This window comes from Grammomys surdaster, unplaced genomic scaffold (assembly GCF_004785775.1).
Source record: "Grammomys surdaster isolate TR1022 unplaced genomic scaffold, NIH_TR_1.0 1164, whole genome shotgun sequence".
Taxonomy (NCBI): Eukaryota; Metazoa; Chordata; class Mammalia; order Rodentia; family Muridae; genus Grammomys; species Grammomys surdaster.
In genome coordinates this window covers 4735959-4754341 of record NW_021605583.1, presented here as the reverse complement: position 1 = coordinate 4754341, position 18383 = coordinate 4735959, and the positions used below count along the sequence as shown (strand labels likewise).

Genomic DNA, 18383 nt, shown 5'->3' with positions numbered 1-18383 from the left:
AGAGAGAGAGAGAGAGAGAGAGAGAGAGAGAGAGAGAGAGAGAGGCAAGCATCAAGTAAGCCAGGTGGTGGTAGAGCACACCTTTAATCCCAGCGCTGGGATTAAAGCTGGGGAGGCAGAGGCAGGCAGATCTCCAGTTCGAGGCCAGCCTGGTCTACAGAATGAGTTCCAGGACAGCCAGGGCTACATAGAGAAACTCTGCCTCGAAAATCCAAAAATAAGAAAGGGGGAGGGAGGGATAGATGAACAAGACACAACAGACATCTAAAAAGTATCTACTTTTTTCATTTTCATTTTTTGATGAACTGACACTGGATTTTCCTGAGAATACATAGCATGTGACAGCATCCCCACTCCTGTGACTAATTAATAGAACGTAAGCTTCTGTATTCTGATTTTAGCCATTTTATTTTCTGGTGAAGTGTCTGCTTGTTCTTTAAGTTTTCTCTTTATTTATGTGTATGTATGTCACACGTATGAAGATGGCCACAGAGGCCTGGGAGCTGGCGCTACAAGCAGTCATGAACCACTCTATGTGGATGCTGGGAATTGAATCTGGGTCCTCTGCAGAGCAACAAGCAGTCTTAACTGCTGAACTATCATTCTAGCTCGAGATTTTACATTTTTGTATTAAAAACTCTTATCAACACTTGGAAGATCTATAAAAGGTTGGGGCAAAATTTAATAAATTATGTACTGTGTTATCAAACCAACTATGGGCCCATTCAATGGATATAAAGATTATTTTAAGAGACACTGAGATTCCATAGCTGCAAGGTGGGGGAGAAGCTCTTGAAATTTCCCTTCCTAGAGCCAAAGCAGCAACCTGTAGAGAGCAAAACTTCCTAAACTGCTCACGGTGGGTCTCCTCCCAGAAGGAAGATAACAAGCCTCTTCTGTAGAAGAGCTAATGGCCCATCCAGTACATGTGGAGGCCAGAGAGAGAGGGCAGTGCCTTCCTCTTCTTTTCTCTCTATCAGTTTTTGAAACAGGGTCTCTCTACCGAATCTACAGCTCAAACATTAGCTAGGCCATCTAGCTGGCAAACTCCAGGGGTCTGCCTCTCTCTCTGTCCCGCCCCCAGTGTGGGGCTGGGGGGATGTCACAGATTTCTCTGCTCCCCCAGTGTGGGGTTGGGGGATGTTACAGATTTCTCTGCTCCCCCAGTGTGGGGTTGGGGGATGTTACAGATTTCTCTGCCCTACCCCCAGTGTGGAGTTGGGGGATGTTACAGATTTCTCTGCCCTACCCCCAGTGTGGAGTTGGGGGATGTTACAGATTTCTCTGCCCCCCCAGTGTTACCAAGCCAGGCTTTTCACGGGAGTGCTGGCGATACAAACTTCCGTCTTGTGTTTGCCCAGGAGACACTGACCACCTCCCCAGTCCTCTGTCTTGAGTTTTTCAGACAGGATCTCTCATAGATCTGGAGCTTAACACTCTGCTAGATTGGCAGGCCAATGAGCTGCTGGCCAATGAGCTACAGGATCTTCTTGCCTCATTGACCCCATCCCCCAACGCTGGGTTACAGATGTGTGCTGCCATCCCTGGCTTTTAGTAGTTGCTGAAAATCTCAACCCAGATCCTCATGTTCTTGCATGTTACAGACTAAACCACCTCCCCTTCCCACAGACATTCTCATCTACTGAAGGCTAATTTGTATCTCCACGAACCACCCTCTAAGTGCTTGTCCTCGGCCCTCTCTAGGGAATCATGTCTGGAATAGGGGCTGACTCAGCTGGAAAGCACCCTCAGAGAAAGCTCAAACTCCTCCTGACTTTAATCAGAAGAACTGACACAAAAATCCTGATCGGGAGGCAGAGGTAGGTATTCAAGGCCAGTCTGGTCTATAAAATGAGTCCAGGATAGAAAATCGTTGGAGTAGACACTTGGACTCCTAGCCTAGGTCAGGAAGGCAACAGATCCCTGGGGCTCACTAGCCAGCCAGTCTAGCCTAAATGGTGAACTCCAGGCCAAAGAGACCCTCTCTTAAAGGAGGTGGATGGTCTTCCTGCTGATGACATCTGAGCGCATTCATATTCTCTCTCTCTCTCTCTCTCTCTCTCTCTCTCTCTCTCTCTCTCTCTCTCACACACACACACACACACACACACACACACACACATTTTCCCTAAAAGCATTTTTCTCTCCTCTTACCTTCGCCTAAGAAGATTCTAACTCTTTAAGTTACTAGTCCCAGTAGTTCTCTCCTGTATATACATATTGCACATACAAATAAACTGTGTTTTCTTCCTATTGATCTGGGAATTTAATTTATTAACCCTAAAAAAAAAGTACAGAAAAAAAGTTAACCCTTGACTAAGTAGGTAAGAGATCCACTCAAGTTTTAAGGCATTGTGGTAAGACATACCTAGACCCTAGCACTCTGGAGGCAGAGGCAGAAGGAAGGCCACAGTTTGAGGCCAGCCTGGTCTACACAGCAAGCTCCAAGTCAGGAGGGACTTCAAAGTGAGACTTTCACAAAGCAAACTAAACAAAACAGCAAGAAGGCAAACCAGCGGGCCTTGTACACAGGGCTGTGACCGCAGCTACTCTGGAGGACCAGCAGGCCTTGTGCACAGGGCTGCGACTGCAGCTACTCTGGAGGCTACATCTGGACATCTCAAAGTTTAACTTTGCCTGGGCTACAGAGTAAAGCCAGCCTTGTCAACAGAGAGACCTTGTCTCAAAATAACAAAACCAGGCTGGGAATACAGCTTAAGGGGTCATTCACACACATACTTCACCACCACCCCACCCCAATCCCCACCCCCTAACAAATTTTAACATTGGACAGAGCAATTCAAAACAATTATCAGATTCAGTTCCACTTCCTAGCTAACTTTTAACAAAGTGCCCAGGTGACAAGCTTTATGTATCAAAGACCTGAAGTCGAATGTAGAAGCCATTAAAATACCTCTTGGTCTTCTAGCTTACCTGTGTACTACAGTTTTCTCCAGATTTCAACAAAAACACTTGGAATCAATTAAATTTACAAAAACTTAAGTTTTTTTTACTAAAGAGATGTATAAGCATCTAAACAATGTTATTTTTCTAAATAAACCAATTTAATCTGTAAAGCAATTTGCATGAAAAAAACATACTATTTATGTTAACATATAAGTATTATGTTATTTTAACATAAATCACATAAATATATTTTTGCCTAAATTTCTGGCTCAAGTGACTATTGATAGACAAAATAGAAACAAACAAATGTTATCTAGAGTCCTTGTTAACTACTCATATATAAAGGCCAAGGGCATAGTGACATATGCCTGGAATGCCAGTCTCTACATACTAAGTTCAAGGCCAGCCTGGGCTATATAAGACTGTGTCCAAAAGAAGAAGAATACAAAAGGTCCTGACCCTAAGTGTCTTCGCATCGCTCTGTAGTCTTCTTCTCACCGCCAGCAGCTTCACTCACTTAGAGCATCTGGCTGGGCCCTCACCCGCTACCTTTCACAAGATGCTCGGCTTTGTTTGGGTTTTGCTTTACTGTTGTATTTGGGTTTTTTTTGAGACAGTCTGGTGTAATCCAGGCTGATTCAAACAGGATATACCACACGGATGCCCTTGACTAACTCCTGGTTCTCCTGCCTCCAGCTCCCCAGTGCTGAGATCACAGGGATGAGGGCTGCACGGGGCTCCTCACTTTCTGACTCTGCCTCCTTTCTGGCCATTTTAACCCTTCAGAGAAAGACATGAGCACTCAGCCTGCCCTGTCCCCCAGCTCAGCTTCCTCTGTGTGTGTGCTGGCATGGGTATTTCAGAAAACTGCTCTTAACCTGTATGATTATATCTGAAATTTTCCTCTGCCTGTGCTGGGCTACCAGGGATTAGATTTTAAGCTCTGGTTTAAAGAACTGAAAAACTAGAGGAATTCTATGAGATGATGTTTCCTAATGCTGGGCACCAGGTATCAGATGACTGAGCAAAGGACAAAAAACTGAGGAGAGCCCCACAACTGCCCTACTCTAGGGAAAAGGAGTACATAAAAATCTTGCCAACTTTATCCGAGAAAACTATGTCTTTCTGACACAGTAATCAATGACACCTAGTTTTACTTTATGACATGTTGCCAATGAATTAGAAAAATGTATATTTTGGCACAGAGAGATCAAATTAAAATAGAATTCTAAACAATATTCAGTTAATTTTCATTTATACAGTTCTATAGAAGTACACTTTTAAATAAAACTGTATCTGTTATATCAACTATAAATGGACCAGACCTCCAATTAAAATACAGCTTGTCAGAATCGATAAAAATAGACCCTATTACACACTGGCTACAAAACGATGGAAAGAGAGGCTGAATGAAGGTCAAAGGGTAGAAAACATGCCATAGAGAGTGAGACAGGGGAATGCTTCCAGAGTCCAACACCCACACATCAGCCTGGAGTCCCAGTGCTGGGAGGCAGAGAAGGATACACTTTGCTTGTTGGCCAAATGGTCAGGCCAATTTGTAAGCCCTAGGTCCAGTGAAAGACATTGTTTCAATAAACAAATAAACAAACAAACAGATAAATAAAAGGTAGAAGAGGCTGGAAGGATGGCTCAACAGTTAAGAGCACTGGCTGCTCTTCCAGAGGTCCTGAGTTTGACCCCTCCCACCCAAGAACCTACAAGACAGCTCACAGCCATCTGTAATTGTAGTCCTAGGGAATCTGATGCCCTTTGTTGGCCTCCTTGGACACCAGGCACACACATGGTACACAGACACACATGCAGACACATAAATAACCATAAATAGTAAGGTGAGGAAGCAGTGGAGGGAACACCTGAAACCACCTCTGGCCTCTTCCCGTGCATGTATGTACACATTACACATGTGCACATGCAACACACACATACCAGCAGTATTTTTATCATGGAAAACCTAAAAAGATTTTCTTAAGACTTACTTATTTTATGTAATGTGTAGAAGTGTTTGGCCTGCATGAATGTATGTGCACCATGTGGCTGTCTGGTACACACTGAGGGTCAAGAGAGAGCATCAGATTGCCTAGAACTGGAGTGACAGATGGCTGGGAACCACAATGTGGGTGCTGGGAAGTAAACCTGGTCCTCTGCAAGGGCAACAAGTGTTTTTAAGTACTTGTTGTGTGGTATTAATCACCCTTCCTGGTCCTCATGGCAAACATTTAACATGACAGCATGATTTTTCCCAACCCTCTGAAACCATGTTTCTCCCTCCAGCTCCTCTTACTCCAATTAACCAGGTAGTGCAGCTCCTGCCTCGTCATCTACTCCACCCGAACCCGTTCCCGCCTCCTACGTGATCTATCGAAAATGAAATCCCGGGGGCTGGTGAGATGGCTCAGTGGTTAAGAGCACTGACTGCTCTTCCAGAGGTCATGAGTTCAAATCCCAGCAACCACATGGTGGCTCACAACCATCTGTAATGATATCTGGTGCCCTCTTGTGGGGTGTCTGAAGATAGCTACAGTGTACATACATATAATAAATAAATAAAAATTAAAAAAAAAAAAAAAAAAAAAAAAAAAAAAAAAAAAGAAAATGAAATCCCATGGTCTGCTAGCCCCTCCTCCCTAAAAACCTTTCTCTATACAGAAAATCCCAAACGTGATGATGACTGCACTGGCTGGTTCTGTGTGTCAACTTGACACAAGCTGGAGTTATCACAGAGAAAGGAGCCTCCCTTGAGGGAATGCCTCCATGAGATCCAGCTGGAAGGCATTTTCTCAATTAGTGAGCAAGGGCGGGAGGGCCCCTTGTGGGTGGTGCCATCCCTAGGCTGGTGGTCCTGGGTTCTATAAGAAAGCAAGCTGAGCAAGCCAGGGGAAGCAAGTCAGTAAGCAGCACCCCTCCATGGGCTCTGCATCAGCTCCTACTTCCTGACCTGCTTGAGTTCCAGTCCTGACTTCCTTTGGTGATGAACAGCAATGTGGAAGTGCAAGCTGAATAAACCCTTTCCTCCCCAGCTTGCTTCTTGGTCATGGTGTTTGTGCAGGAATACAAACCCTACTAAGGCAATGACTTCCATCGGCTTCATTCCTCCACTACACCACACACCTCCGTCACTGTCCCCCTTGTCTGCTGGCCGCCTCCCTGCAAAGTTTTTCCCACTTGTTGCCAGCTGATTCCTCCCTAAACCTATGGTCATCACTTCAACTTCTTTGAAATTTCAGACCACATAAAGTCACCAGTCTTACAATTTTTGCCACTTTTACTTTATATCAAGACATCCCCACAGAGAAACCCTGTCTCGAAAAAACCAAAAAAACCCAAAAAAACAAAACAAACAAAAAAGACATCCCACTCCTGCTCCCTATATCATGGACAAGAATCCTTAAGAAAAACACTCACTAAAAGCTTTTGGCAAACTAGGACTACGCAGTGAACCCATCTCTCAAGAAAGAAAGATATTTAAAATATATGTAGCGCACTAGTAAATAGAAAAGGAAAAGTTTAGAGAACTCAAGCAAGAAAAAGGCTGTGGACACGACCAGCCACAACCAGCCTACAGAGTGCTCACTTCACACACAAGAAATGACAGGTCCTAGCTTCCGCACCTTAAGACAGCAGCAGCAACAACACTAACTAATTACGGTTAGCATCTAACTAATTAGCAGTTCTGGGGCCTGGGCCTAGGGAGACGTTCCACACAAGCCAGACAATCTGAGTTTAAATGTCCAGAACGCACATAAAAGCTGGGCACCATAGTGTACACACACCTGACATTGTCCTCTGAGAGCCACACTCACTCTCACACATACACATGCACCAAGATTAAAACAAAATCTGGGCAAGACGTGACGGAGCATGCTTGTAATCAAGGACCTAGGACAAGCAGAAGGACAAGTATGGAAGGTCAGTCTCTGCTGCACAGGGAATTGGAGGCCAACATAACAAGACTGTAATCCAAGCAAGTAGTAAGGAGGACAGAAAGATAGTAAGATCCAGGTTAGCCTTGGCAACATATGGAAAGCCTACTTTAAACAAACTGAGTCTCCAGTAAAGCTGTTAACATTAATTATTACTCGTAGCTATTCAATCAGAGAGAAGAATAGGAAGTTAGAGGTGCTTAAAGAATGGAGAATAGGGGCTGGAGAGGTGGCTCAGCGGTTAAGAGCACTGACTGCTCTTCCAAAGGTCCTGAGTTCAATTCCCAGCAACCACATGGTGGCTCACAGCCATCTGTAACGGGATCTGCTGCCCTCATCTGGCGTGTCTGAAAAGACAGCCACACACATATACATATATAATATCTTTTTTTAAAAAGACAGAAATATTTTTAAAAAGAATAGAGAATACACAGCAAAGGGAAATCAAGGCTTAGACAAAATTATGAACCAACTATAGACCAAAACTATAGCCCTTTAAGATCTCACATGTATGCCGGGTGGTGGTGGCGCACACCTTTAATCCCAGCACTTGGGAGGCAGAGGCAGGCGGATTTCTGAGTCCGAGGCCAGCCTGGTCTACAGAGTGAGTTCCAGGACAGCCAGGGCTACACAGAGAAACCCTGTTTCGAAAAACCAAACCAAACCAAAAAAAAAAAAAAAAGATCTCACATGCAACCTAGCTGGTCTGCTCCCATGAAGACACCGTATCCTGAACCATCCTATAGGAACCACTGCACTCAGAGCAGCCGGCAAGAGCCCTCCCCCACAACCTTATGTCCCAGAGCTGCAACTGGGAGCCTGAGGCACTCAGGACCCATCACCCACCCAAACCCTCTGGAATACCACTCCCCCTCCACCCTGTGCTTGGTTCTTTTGGCTGGGGCAAACACCTAGCTGGTCTGCTCCCATGAAGATACATATCCTGACCCATCCTAGAGGAACCCCTGCACTCAGAGCAGCAGGATTTCAGGATCTCAGTGGTAGCCTGAGTCCCAGGAGCTCTTCCACCCAGGAGCTCAGGATTACAGGATCACAGATACAGCTAGACTCTGAGGAGTTCTGACACAAGAAGATAACTGAAAAGACAGGCTCCAGTCAGAGATAGTGAGTGCAGGTAGCACTAGAGATAACCAGATGGCGAAAGGCAAGCGCAAGAACATAAGCAACAGAAACCAAAGTTACCTGGCATCATCAGAACCCAGTTGTCCCACCATAGCAAGTCCTGGACACCCCATCACACCAGAAAAGCAGGATTCAGATTTAAAAATCACTTCTCAGGACACAATGAGAAGACCAAACCTAAGGATAACAAGTATAGATGAGAGTGAAGATTCCCAATTTAAAGGGCCAGTAAATATCTTCAACAAAATTATAGAGGAAAACTTTCCTAACCTAAAGAAAGAGATGCCCATGAACAAAACTCCAAATATACTAGACCAGAAAAATATTCCTCTGTCACATAATCCAAACATCCAATGCACAAAACAAAGAAAAAATATTAAAAGCAGTAAGAGAAAAAGGTCAAGTAACATATAAAGGCAGACCTGTAAGAATTACACCAGACTTCTCACCAGAGACTATAAAAGCCAGAAGATCCTGGCTGACATCATACAGACCCTAAGAGAACACAAATGCCAGCCCAGACAACTATACCAAGCAAAACTCTCAATCACTACAGATGGAGAAACCAAGATATTCCATGACAAAACCAAATTTACACAGTATCTTTCCACAAATCCAGCTCTACAAAGGATAATAGATGGAAAAACTCCAACTCAAGGAGGGAAACTACAACCTAAAAAAGCAAGAAACTAATCTTCCAACAAACCCAAAAGAAGACAGCTACACAAACATAATGCCACCTCTAATAACAAAAATAACAGGAAGCAACAATCATTTTTCCTTAGTATCTCTTAACATCAATGGACTCAATCCCCCAATAAAAAGACATAGACTAACAGACTGGATACGTAAACAGGATCCAGAATTTTGTTGCATACAAGAAACACACCTCAGTGACAAAGACAGATACTACCTCAGAGTAAAAGAATGGAAAACAATTTTCCAAGCAAATGATCCCAAGAAACAAGCTGGAGTAGCCATTCTAATATCAAATAAAATTGACTTTCAACCAAAAGTTAACAAAAAAGATAAGGAAGGACACTTCATACTCCTCAAAGGAAAAATCTACCAAGATGAACTCTCAATTCTGAACATCTATGCTCCAAATGCAAGGGTACCCACTTTCATAAAAGAAACCTTAATAAAGCTCAAAACACACATTGCACCTCATACAATAATAGTGGGGGATTTCAACACTCCACTCTCAGCAATGGACAGATCATGGAAACAGAAACTAAACAGAGACACATTGAAATTAACAGAAGTTATGAACCAAATGGATTTAACAGATATCTATAGACCATTTCATCCTAAAACAAAAGAATACATCTTTTTCTCAGCACCTCATGGTACCTTCTCCAAAACAGACTATATAATTGGTCACAAAACAGGCCTTAACAGATACAAAAAGAATGAAATAATCCCTTGCATCCTATCAGATCACCACAGACTAAGGCTGGTCTTCAATAATAACAAAACATTGGAAAGCCCTCATACATGTGGAAATTCAACAACGCTCTACTCAATGATGACTTGGTCAAGGAAGAAATAAAGAAGAAAATGAAAGACTTCTTAGAATTTAATGAAAATGAAGGCTCGTCACACCAAAACTTATGGGAAAATGAAGACTCATCATACCAAAACTTATGGGACACAATAAAAGCAGTACTAAGAAGAAAACTCAAAGCTCTAAGTGCCTACAAAAAGAAACTGGAGAGAGCATACACTAGCAACTTGACAGCACACCTGAAAGCTCTAGAACAAAAAGAAGCAAATACACCCAAGAGGAGTAGATGGCAGGTAATAATCAAACTCAGGGCTGAAGTCAACCGAGTAGAAACAAAAAGAACTATACAAAGACTCAACAAAACCAGGAGCTGGTTCTTTGAGAAAATCAACAAGATAGATAAACCCTTAGCCAATCTAACCAGAGGGCACAGAGACATTATCCAAATTAATAAAATCAGAACTGAAAAGGGAGACATAACAACAGAAACTGAAGAAATTCAAAAAATCATCAGATCTTACTACAAAAGCCTATACTTGACAAAACTGAAAAATCTGGATGAAATGGACAATTTTCTTGACAGATACCAGGTACCAAAGTTAAATCAGGCCCAGATAAACCATCTAAACAGTCCCATAACCCCTAAGGAAATAGCAGCAGTCATTAAGTCTCCCTACCAAAAAAAGCCCAGGACCAGATGGGTTTAGTGCAGAATTCTATCAGACCTTCAAACTATTCTACAAAATAGAAACAGAAGGAACGCTACCCAATTCGTTCTATGAAGCCACAATTATGCTCATATCTAAACCACAAAGACCCAACAAAGAAAGAAAACTTCAGACCAATCTCCCTTATGAACATCGATGCAAAAATACTCAATAAAATTCTTTCACACCGAATCCAAGAACACATCAAAACAATCATCCATCATGATCAAGTAGGCTTCATCCCAGGAACACAGGAATGGTTCAATATTCGGAAATCCATCAATGTAATCCACTATATACACAAACTCAAAGAAAAAAACCACATGATCATCTCACTAGATGCTGAGAAAGCATTTGACAAAATTCAACATCCCTTCATGGTAAAAATCCTGTAAAGAGCTGGGCAGTGGTGGTGCATGCCTTTAATCCCAGCACTTGGGAGGCAGAGGCAGGTGGATTTTTGTGTTCAAGGCCAGCCTGGTTTACACAGTGAGTTCCAGGACAGCCAGGCTATACAGAGAAACCCTGTCTTGAAAAACCCAATTAAAAACAAACAAACAAAAAAAGTCTTGGAAAGATCAGGAATTCAAGGTCCATACCTAAATATAGTAAAAGCAATATACAGCAAGCCAGTAGCCAACATCAAACTAAATGGAGAGAAGCTTGAAGCAATCTCACTAAAATCAGGGACTAGACAAGGCTGCCAACCCTCTCCCTACCTATTCAATATAGTACTGCAAGTCCTAGCCAGAGCAATTAGACAACAAAAGGAAGTCAAAGGGATAAAAATAAGAAAGCAAGAAGTCAAAATATCATTATTTGCAGATGATATGACAGTATACTTAAGTGACCCCAAAACTTCCACCAGAGAACTCCTAAACCTGATAAACAACTTCAGCAAAGTGGCTGGTTATAAAATTAATTCAAAGAAATCAGTAGCCTTCCTCTACTTGAAGGATGAACAGGCTGAGAAAGAAACTAAGGAAATGACACCCTTCACAATTGTCACAAATAATATAAAATACCTTGTTGTGAATCTAACCAAGCAAGTGAAAGATCTGTATGACAAGAACCTCAAGTCTCTGAAGAAAGAAATGGAAGAAGATCTCAGAAGATGGAAAGATCTCCCATGCTCATGGATTGGCAGGATTAATATAGTAAAAGTGGCCATCTTGCCAAAAGCAATCTACAGATTCAATGCAACCCTCATCAAAATTCCAACTCAATTCTTCATAGAGATAAAAGAGCAATCTGCAAATTCATTTGGAATAAAAAAAAAACAACCCCAGGATAGCAAGAACTATTCTCAGCAATAAAAGAACTTCTGGAGAAATCACCATCCCTGACCTCAAGCTGTACTACAGAGCAATAGTGATAAAAAACTGCATGGTATTGGTACAGAGACAGGCAGGAGGATCAATGGGATAGAACTAAAGACCCAGAAAAAGGACAGCACTGTCAACAAATGGTGCTGGTTCAACTGGAGGTCAGCCTGTAGAAGAATGCAAATTGATCCATTCTTATCTCCTTGTACAAAGCTCAAGTGGATAAAAGACCTTCACATAAAACCAGATACACTGAAACTAATAGAAGAGAAGGTGGGGAAGAACCTCGAATGCTTGGGCACAGGGGAAAAGTTCCTGAACAGAACACCACTGGCTTATGCTCTAAGATCAAGAATTGACAAATGGGACCTCATAAAATTGCAAAGCTTCTGTAAGGCAAAGGACACTGTCAATAGGACAAAATGGCAACCAACAGATTGGGAAAATATCATTACCAATCCTACATCCAAATTAGACTCCAGACAACCAAATAACCCTATTAAAAAACAGGGTACAGAGCTAAACAAAGAATTCTCAACTGAGGAAACTCGAATGGCTGAGAAGCAAATGTTCAACATCCTTAGTCATCAGGGAAATGCAAATCAAAACAACCCTGAGATTCCACCTCACACCAGTCAGAATGGCTAAGATCAAAAACTCAGGTGATAGCAGATGTAGGCAAGGATGTGGAGAAAGAGGAACACTTCTCCATTGTTGGTGGGATTGCAAGCTGGTACAACCACTCTGGAAATCAGTCTGGCAGTTCCTCAGACTATTGGACATAGGATTACCTGAGGACCCAGCTATACCACTCCTGGGCATATAGTCAGAAAATGCTCCAACATATAACAAGGACATATGCTCCATTATGTTCATAGCAGCCTTATTTATAATAGCCAGAAGCTGGAAAGAACCCAGATGTCCTTCAACAGAGGAATGGATACAGAAAATGTGGTACATTTACACAATGGAGTATTACTCACCTATTAAAAACAATGAATTCGTGAAGTTCTTAATCAAATGGATGGATCTAGAAAATATCAATCATCCTGAGTGAGGTAACCCAATCACAAAAGAACACACATGGTATGTACTCACTGATAATTGGATATTAGCCCAAAAGCTCACAATACACAAGATACAACTCACAGACCACATGAAGCTCATGAAGAAGGAAGACCAAAGTGTGGGTGCTTCGGTCCTTCTTAGAAGGAGTAACAAAATACTCATAAGAACAAATATGGAAACAAAGTGTGGGACAGAAACTGAAGGAGGGGTCGTTTGGAGACTGTTCCACCTAGGTATCCATCTCCTGTGTAGTCCCCAAAGGCTGATGCTGATATGGATGTCAGGAAGTGCATGCTGACAGGAGCCTGATATAGCTGTCTCCTGAGAGGTCTGCCAGAGCCTGACATATACAGAGGTGGATGCTCACAGCTAACCATTGAACTGATCATGGGGTTCCCAATGGAGAAGGGAGAGAGAAGACTGAAGGAGCTGAAGGGGTTTGCAGCCCCATGGGGAGAGCAACAATACCAACCAACCAGAGCTCCCAGAGTCTAAAGCATCAGCCTGGGAGCACATAGGAAAGGCCCCATGGCTCTAGCTGTATATGTAGAAGAGGATGGCCTTCTCAGGCATAGGTGGGAGGAGATCCTTGGTGCCATGAAGGCTGGACGCCCCAGTGTGGGGGAATTTGAGGGCGGGGAGGTGGGAGTGGGTGGGGCCACATCCCCACAGAAGCAGGAGGAGGGGGAATGGGATAGGGAATTTCTGGTGGGGTGGGGGGGGGGGGAAGTGAGGAAAGGAGATAACATCTGAAATGTAAATAAAATATCCAATTAAAAAAAAAAAAAAAAGATCTCACATGTTCCGTGTCCCCAAATCAGCTGTGAAGACTGTGACAGAGCCAGCATTGCCATGGGTAGGCTGCTAGCTATTGTGATCACTATCAACACAAAGGCCAATGCTCTGCTGGGAAGACTCTGCAAGACTGTTTGAAAGTGACCAGTGTGACCCACCTCCTAACGGTTCACCAGCTCCTGTCCTCAGACCCTCTGCATGAGGAGGTGCCACAGTTCGCGTTTCTCACTTGGGAAATGAATCAGCAAGTGAGCGTGCTACTTACTTTTTACTTAGCATCATACATATTTACAACATCCAAGTTCTTCTCAGTAAATAAAAACATCAGCAGCATTTAAATAACATTATCACAGAATTCACCACTGTGAGTTTTCAAGCATGTAATTTCAAATACCTTGGAAAACTGAGAGTGTGACCAAATTCAAGGCCCATTTTGCTCTTGTTACAGTATCAGGAAGAGGACATGATCACTAGATAATTCTTTCACAAATGGCAATAGTGTACTACTGTTCTGAAAAACATAACCATTCAAAACATTCCCATGACCTCGGCTTACAGAGAAAAAATAATGCCCCTCAGGAGAGATAAAGCAAGTGAAGCAGGTTTTAGAATAACAGAAATCTTGATCCAGAAAGCTTGATCTGGCTGTGGAGAGGTTCATAGCAAAACATTTGTTATGTGTGCATAACAACCTTATTTTGGATCCCTGAGATACCTAAAACTGGGCCTGCAGTAATGCTATGTAATAATCCCAGAACACAGAGACAGACAGACACAGACAGGCGCACGCTTGCACACATACACACACACACCACACACACATACACACACACATACACACACACATACACACACACACACACACATACACACACACCACACACACATACACACACAGACCCAGAGAGAGAGAGAGACTTGGAACCCAGGGAAGGAGCTGCTGAAGCCTGAGACCAGGATGGGACCACTGAACCCAGGATGGGACCACTGAACCCAGGATGGGACACTGAACCCAGGATGGGACCACTGAACCCAGGATGGGACCACTGAACCCAGGATGGGACACTGAACCCAGGATGGGACACTGAACCGTATCCCTAGCCCTTAACGAATTATTATCATTTCAGAGCGGTACCAACTCTCTGTTGTGTCATGTAGGGTACTGAGAGTACTAAGTCACTGGGGAATTCTGACAGTGTTTCTTTCTCACATAAAAGCAATGGAACTGGCCGCTTCCACACAAACAGACACACACACAGGATCGTATGTGAACAGAAGCATTTACCTTCTGCCCTTCTCACAAAGCTTCTCGATTTCAGCTTTCAGGTCCTGCTCCTTCTGCAAGAACTCCTTCTTTTCTTTCTCTATCTTCTTCTTGGTTTCTTCTCGCTTTATGGTCACATCCTGAATAGCCTTTAGTATCTCCTAAATCCCATGTAATTAGTCACACAAAGGAAGAAAGAAAGAAAGGTTAGCTTTTAGTGTTTAGAGAGATCAAATGCTCTTCTGTTGTGTCTAAAGACAGCTACAGTATATTCATATATATAAAATAAATAAATAAATCTAAAAAAAAGAATCAATTTCATTGACTGATGTAAAAGTCAAATCTCTGAGGAAAGTCATATGAACATAGACTTCAACTCCATAGGTCTAAGCATCTTTGAAAAATAAAATGTGGGTCTAGAGAGATAGCTCAGTATTTAAAAGCACTACTTTTCCAGAGGACCCAGGCTCAATACCCAACACCCACACAGCGGCTCACAACTGTCTCTGGTTCCGAGGGATCTGATGCCTTCTTCAGGCCTTCCAGGGCACTTGATACAAGTGGCGCACAGACGTAAATAAATGCGAGATACCCATATACATAAAATCAAATAACCTTTAAAAACTGGGGTGTGAGACTGGGGAGAGCTCAGGCAGTAAAGTACTTGCCGTAAAAACATAAGGATGAGTTTGATTCCTAGAACCCCCATAAAATAACTGGGTGTGGTAGCATGCCCTTGTACTCCGGGACCTAGAAAGGCAGAACCAAGGGATCCTTGGAGCTTACTGGACAGCCGGCCTAGCTCTAGGTCCAAATGAGAGCTTCCGTCTCAAATCACAAAGTGGACAGGGCCTACGGAGTGACCTCCACATACATGCACACATATCTGCATGCATACTTGTGTGTATACACATGAACACACACACACAATGGGACTGAAAAGTGGAATGTCCTGGCTTGTGTAGCACTGTGCTCTGTATTGCTGGTGGTCCAAAAAAGACTGAACAAACACCCGCCAAGAATACTGAGAAAGGAACTCTTGCTTCAAGCTAGAATTTGCTACACCCAACAGAGATGTTCTTGTTTTATTATAGTTCTGCTTTGATTATAAGTAGAATTTTCTGTTTGTTTGCTGTGCTGGATGGTTTTACATCAACCTGACACAAGCTAAAGTCATCTGAGAGGAGAGAACGTCAGTTAAGAAATTGCACCCATAATATCAGATTGTAGATGGGCCTGTAAAGCATTTTCCTGATTAGTGATTAGTGGGGAAGGGCCCAGCCCATTGTAAATGGTGCCATCCATCTATGGGCGGGTGGTCCTAGGTGCTACAAGAAAGCAGACTGATCACCTAGTGGTGGTGGTACACGCCTTTAATCCCAACACTCAGGAGGCAGAAGCAGGAGGATCAAGGCCAGCCTAGTCTACAGAGTGCATTCCAGGATAGCCAGGGCTATATAGAGAAGCCCTGTCTCCAAAAAAAACAAAGAAGAAAGACAGAAAGAGCAGGCTGAGCAGTCAGGTGGGGCAAGAAAGTAAGCGGCTCCTGCCTCCAGGCTCCTGCCCTGTCTGACTGCCTGTTCTGACTTCCTCCCATGATGAACAGCGACATGAAAGTGTAAGCTGAATAAAGTCTTTCCTCCCCAACTTGCTTTTGGTCATGGTGTTTCATCACAGCAACTGTAACCCTAAGACATTTGCTCTCTTACTACATAACAACAAGAATAAATACATGTATGAGTACACTCATAAGACTGTACAATACAAAGTTCATCACCTGTGACAATTACCCCTTTTCTCTGTGCTAAGGGATTTGGGTTATGCTTCCACAGTTTGCTCACAGTTGGCTGGGTGGTGCTAGAGGCCCACACACGAAGCACACGTTACTTCTAAGCTATATTCTTGGCCCATTTTTCCATTTCTAGTCAGGCCATTTAATATTCATTTTACATCTTTTTCTTTTTCCATTCAGCATAACCACCTTATGTCAATACAGACATAACTAAATCATATGGACATTTCCAGGCTATTTAACCATTCTGTTCAAAGTTCATCAGGCTGACTGAAACTAAGAAGCTACTTTTCCAACCTAATCGAAAGGTGGCTGAGACAGCCTGTAACCCGGGCTAGCCTCATATTCATGATGTAGCTGAAGATAACCTTGAACTCCTGATCTTCCTGCCTCTGCATTAGAACGTTGAATTTTAGAAATGTGTCACTTAAGCTTTTAAGGAACAACGTAATAAACATTCTCAATGTCCATTCATGTACAAGTTTGCATCTGTAGAATGAACTCCCAATAAGACTGCGTGGCCAAATTCCTTCCTATGTATTTACAATTTTAATTGCTAGGCTTCCCACATTTCCAAAAGGAGCATGATAGTTCCCAGCCCTCATCAGCATGTCTCCTCACCCGCGACGGCACTCTTCTGACTACTTAGTACAGCTGCTTCTTGCATTTGAGGTTTTTACTTTTCTAGTTTACGTTTTCCAGTTTTTAGATGTTGATTTAATCTAAATGAAACTATATTTTTGCATGAGACAGGAAACTAAATAAATGTTTACTAGTCAACAAAAGTCAACAAAATATTTTAAGTAAATAATCTTTTTTGTCTCTAAACTAAAATAGAAGAAGAGTCTGAACAAGATGTCCTCAATGCTTTTTTTTTTTTAACATTTTAAGTTCTTTTGAAGATTTAGAAAAAGTTATCTGTATATGTATGTGTCTGTGCTCATGTGAGCGCATGTGTTCAGAGTCCAGAAGAGAGTGCTGGGTCCCCTGAGACTGAATTACAAGCAGTTAGTTATAGGTTGTGAGCCGCCTGACAAGGGTGCTGGGAACCTAACTCAGGTCCTCTTCAAGGGCAGCAACATCATGTCTAAGTAGCTGAGCCGTCTCTGCAGCTTTCCTTATACTAAGATCTGATAATCCTGTCATGGTGGTCTATGCAGGAGGATCTAGACTTCAAGGCTAGCCTAAGCTACACAAAGTCTGTAGTCTCAAAATTAAACCAAACCCAAGAAATACTAACTTTCTTTCCTTTTTTTGAAGATTTATTTATTTTATATATGTGAGAATACTGTAACTGCCTTCAGACACACCAGAAGAGGGCATCAGATCCCATTACAGATGGTTGTGAGCCATCATGTGGTTGCGGGGGAACTGAACTCAGAACCTTTGGAAGAGCAGTCAGTGCTCTTAACAGCTGAGCTATCTCTCCAGCCTTGATTTTCTTTGTTTTTAAAGAAACTATTTGAAGTTTGATCAGAGATGGTTATTTTACTCATTAGCAGTGTGTGTGCATGTATAAACACGTACATACATACTTTTCTTTTGAGGGGTGGATTTTTTTTTCTGCGATACCTTTTCACTACACAGGCCTAGCTATGCTCCCAGGCCTGGAGCTTGCTATTTTGACCAGGCTGGGCTCAAACTCACAGGTCTCCATCTCCCTCTGTCTTCAGAGTGCTGTGATTAAAAGCATGTGCCAACTCTTTTGCCTATACACAAGTCATTAAATCTATGTTGGGCATATCAGAGAAGACACATAATACTTATCTGAGTTGTGATTCTTTTCCTTCCTTCCTTTCTTTTTCTTTTGTGGTTCTGGGAATTAAACCCAGGTTGCTGAGAGTGCTAGGCAAGCACTCTACCACTGACTACATCCCCAGGTCAGGCCTGCAGACTACCTGGTGGTTCCACTGACTACATCCCCAGGTCAGGCT

General features: G+C 42.7%; 1 protein-coding gene across 3 annotated transcripts in view; it reads right to left on the bottom strand.

Annotated features, from left to right (window-relative positions):
* Rnf214 (ring finger protein 214) overlaps positions 1-18383 on the bottom strand; it is a 46578-nt gene that overhangs the window by 16282 nt on the left and 11913 nt on the right. For all 3 annotated transcript variants that reach the window (XM_028783665.1, XM_028783663.1, XM_028783664.1), the window contains exon 6: positions 14679-14818. In XM_028783665.1, the coding sequence (XP_028639498.1) occupies positions 14679-14818 (140 nt within the window). The remainder of the gene's footprint in view (positions 1-14678; positions 14819-18383) is intronic.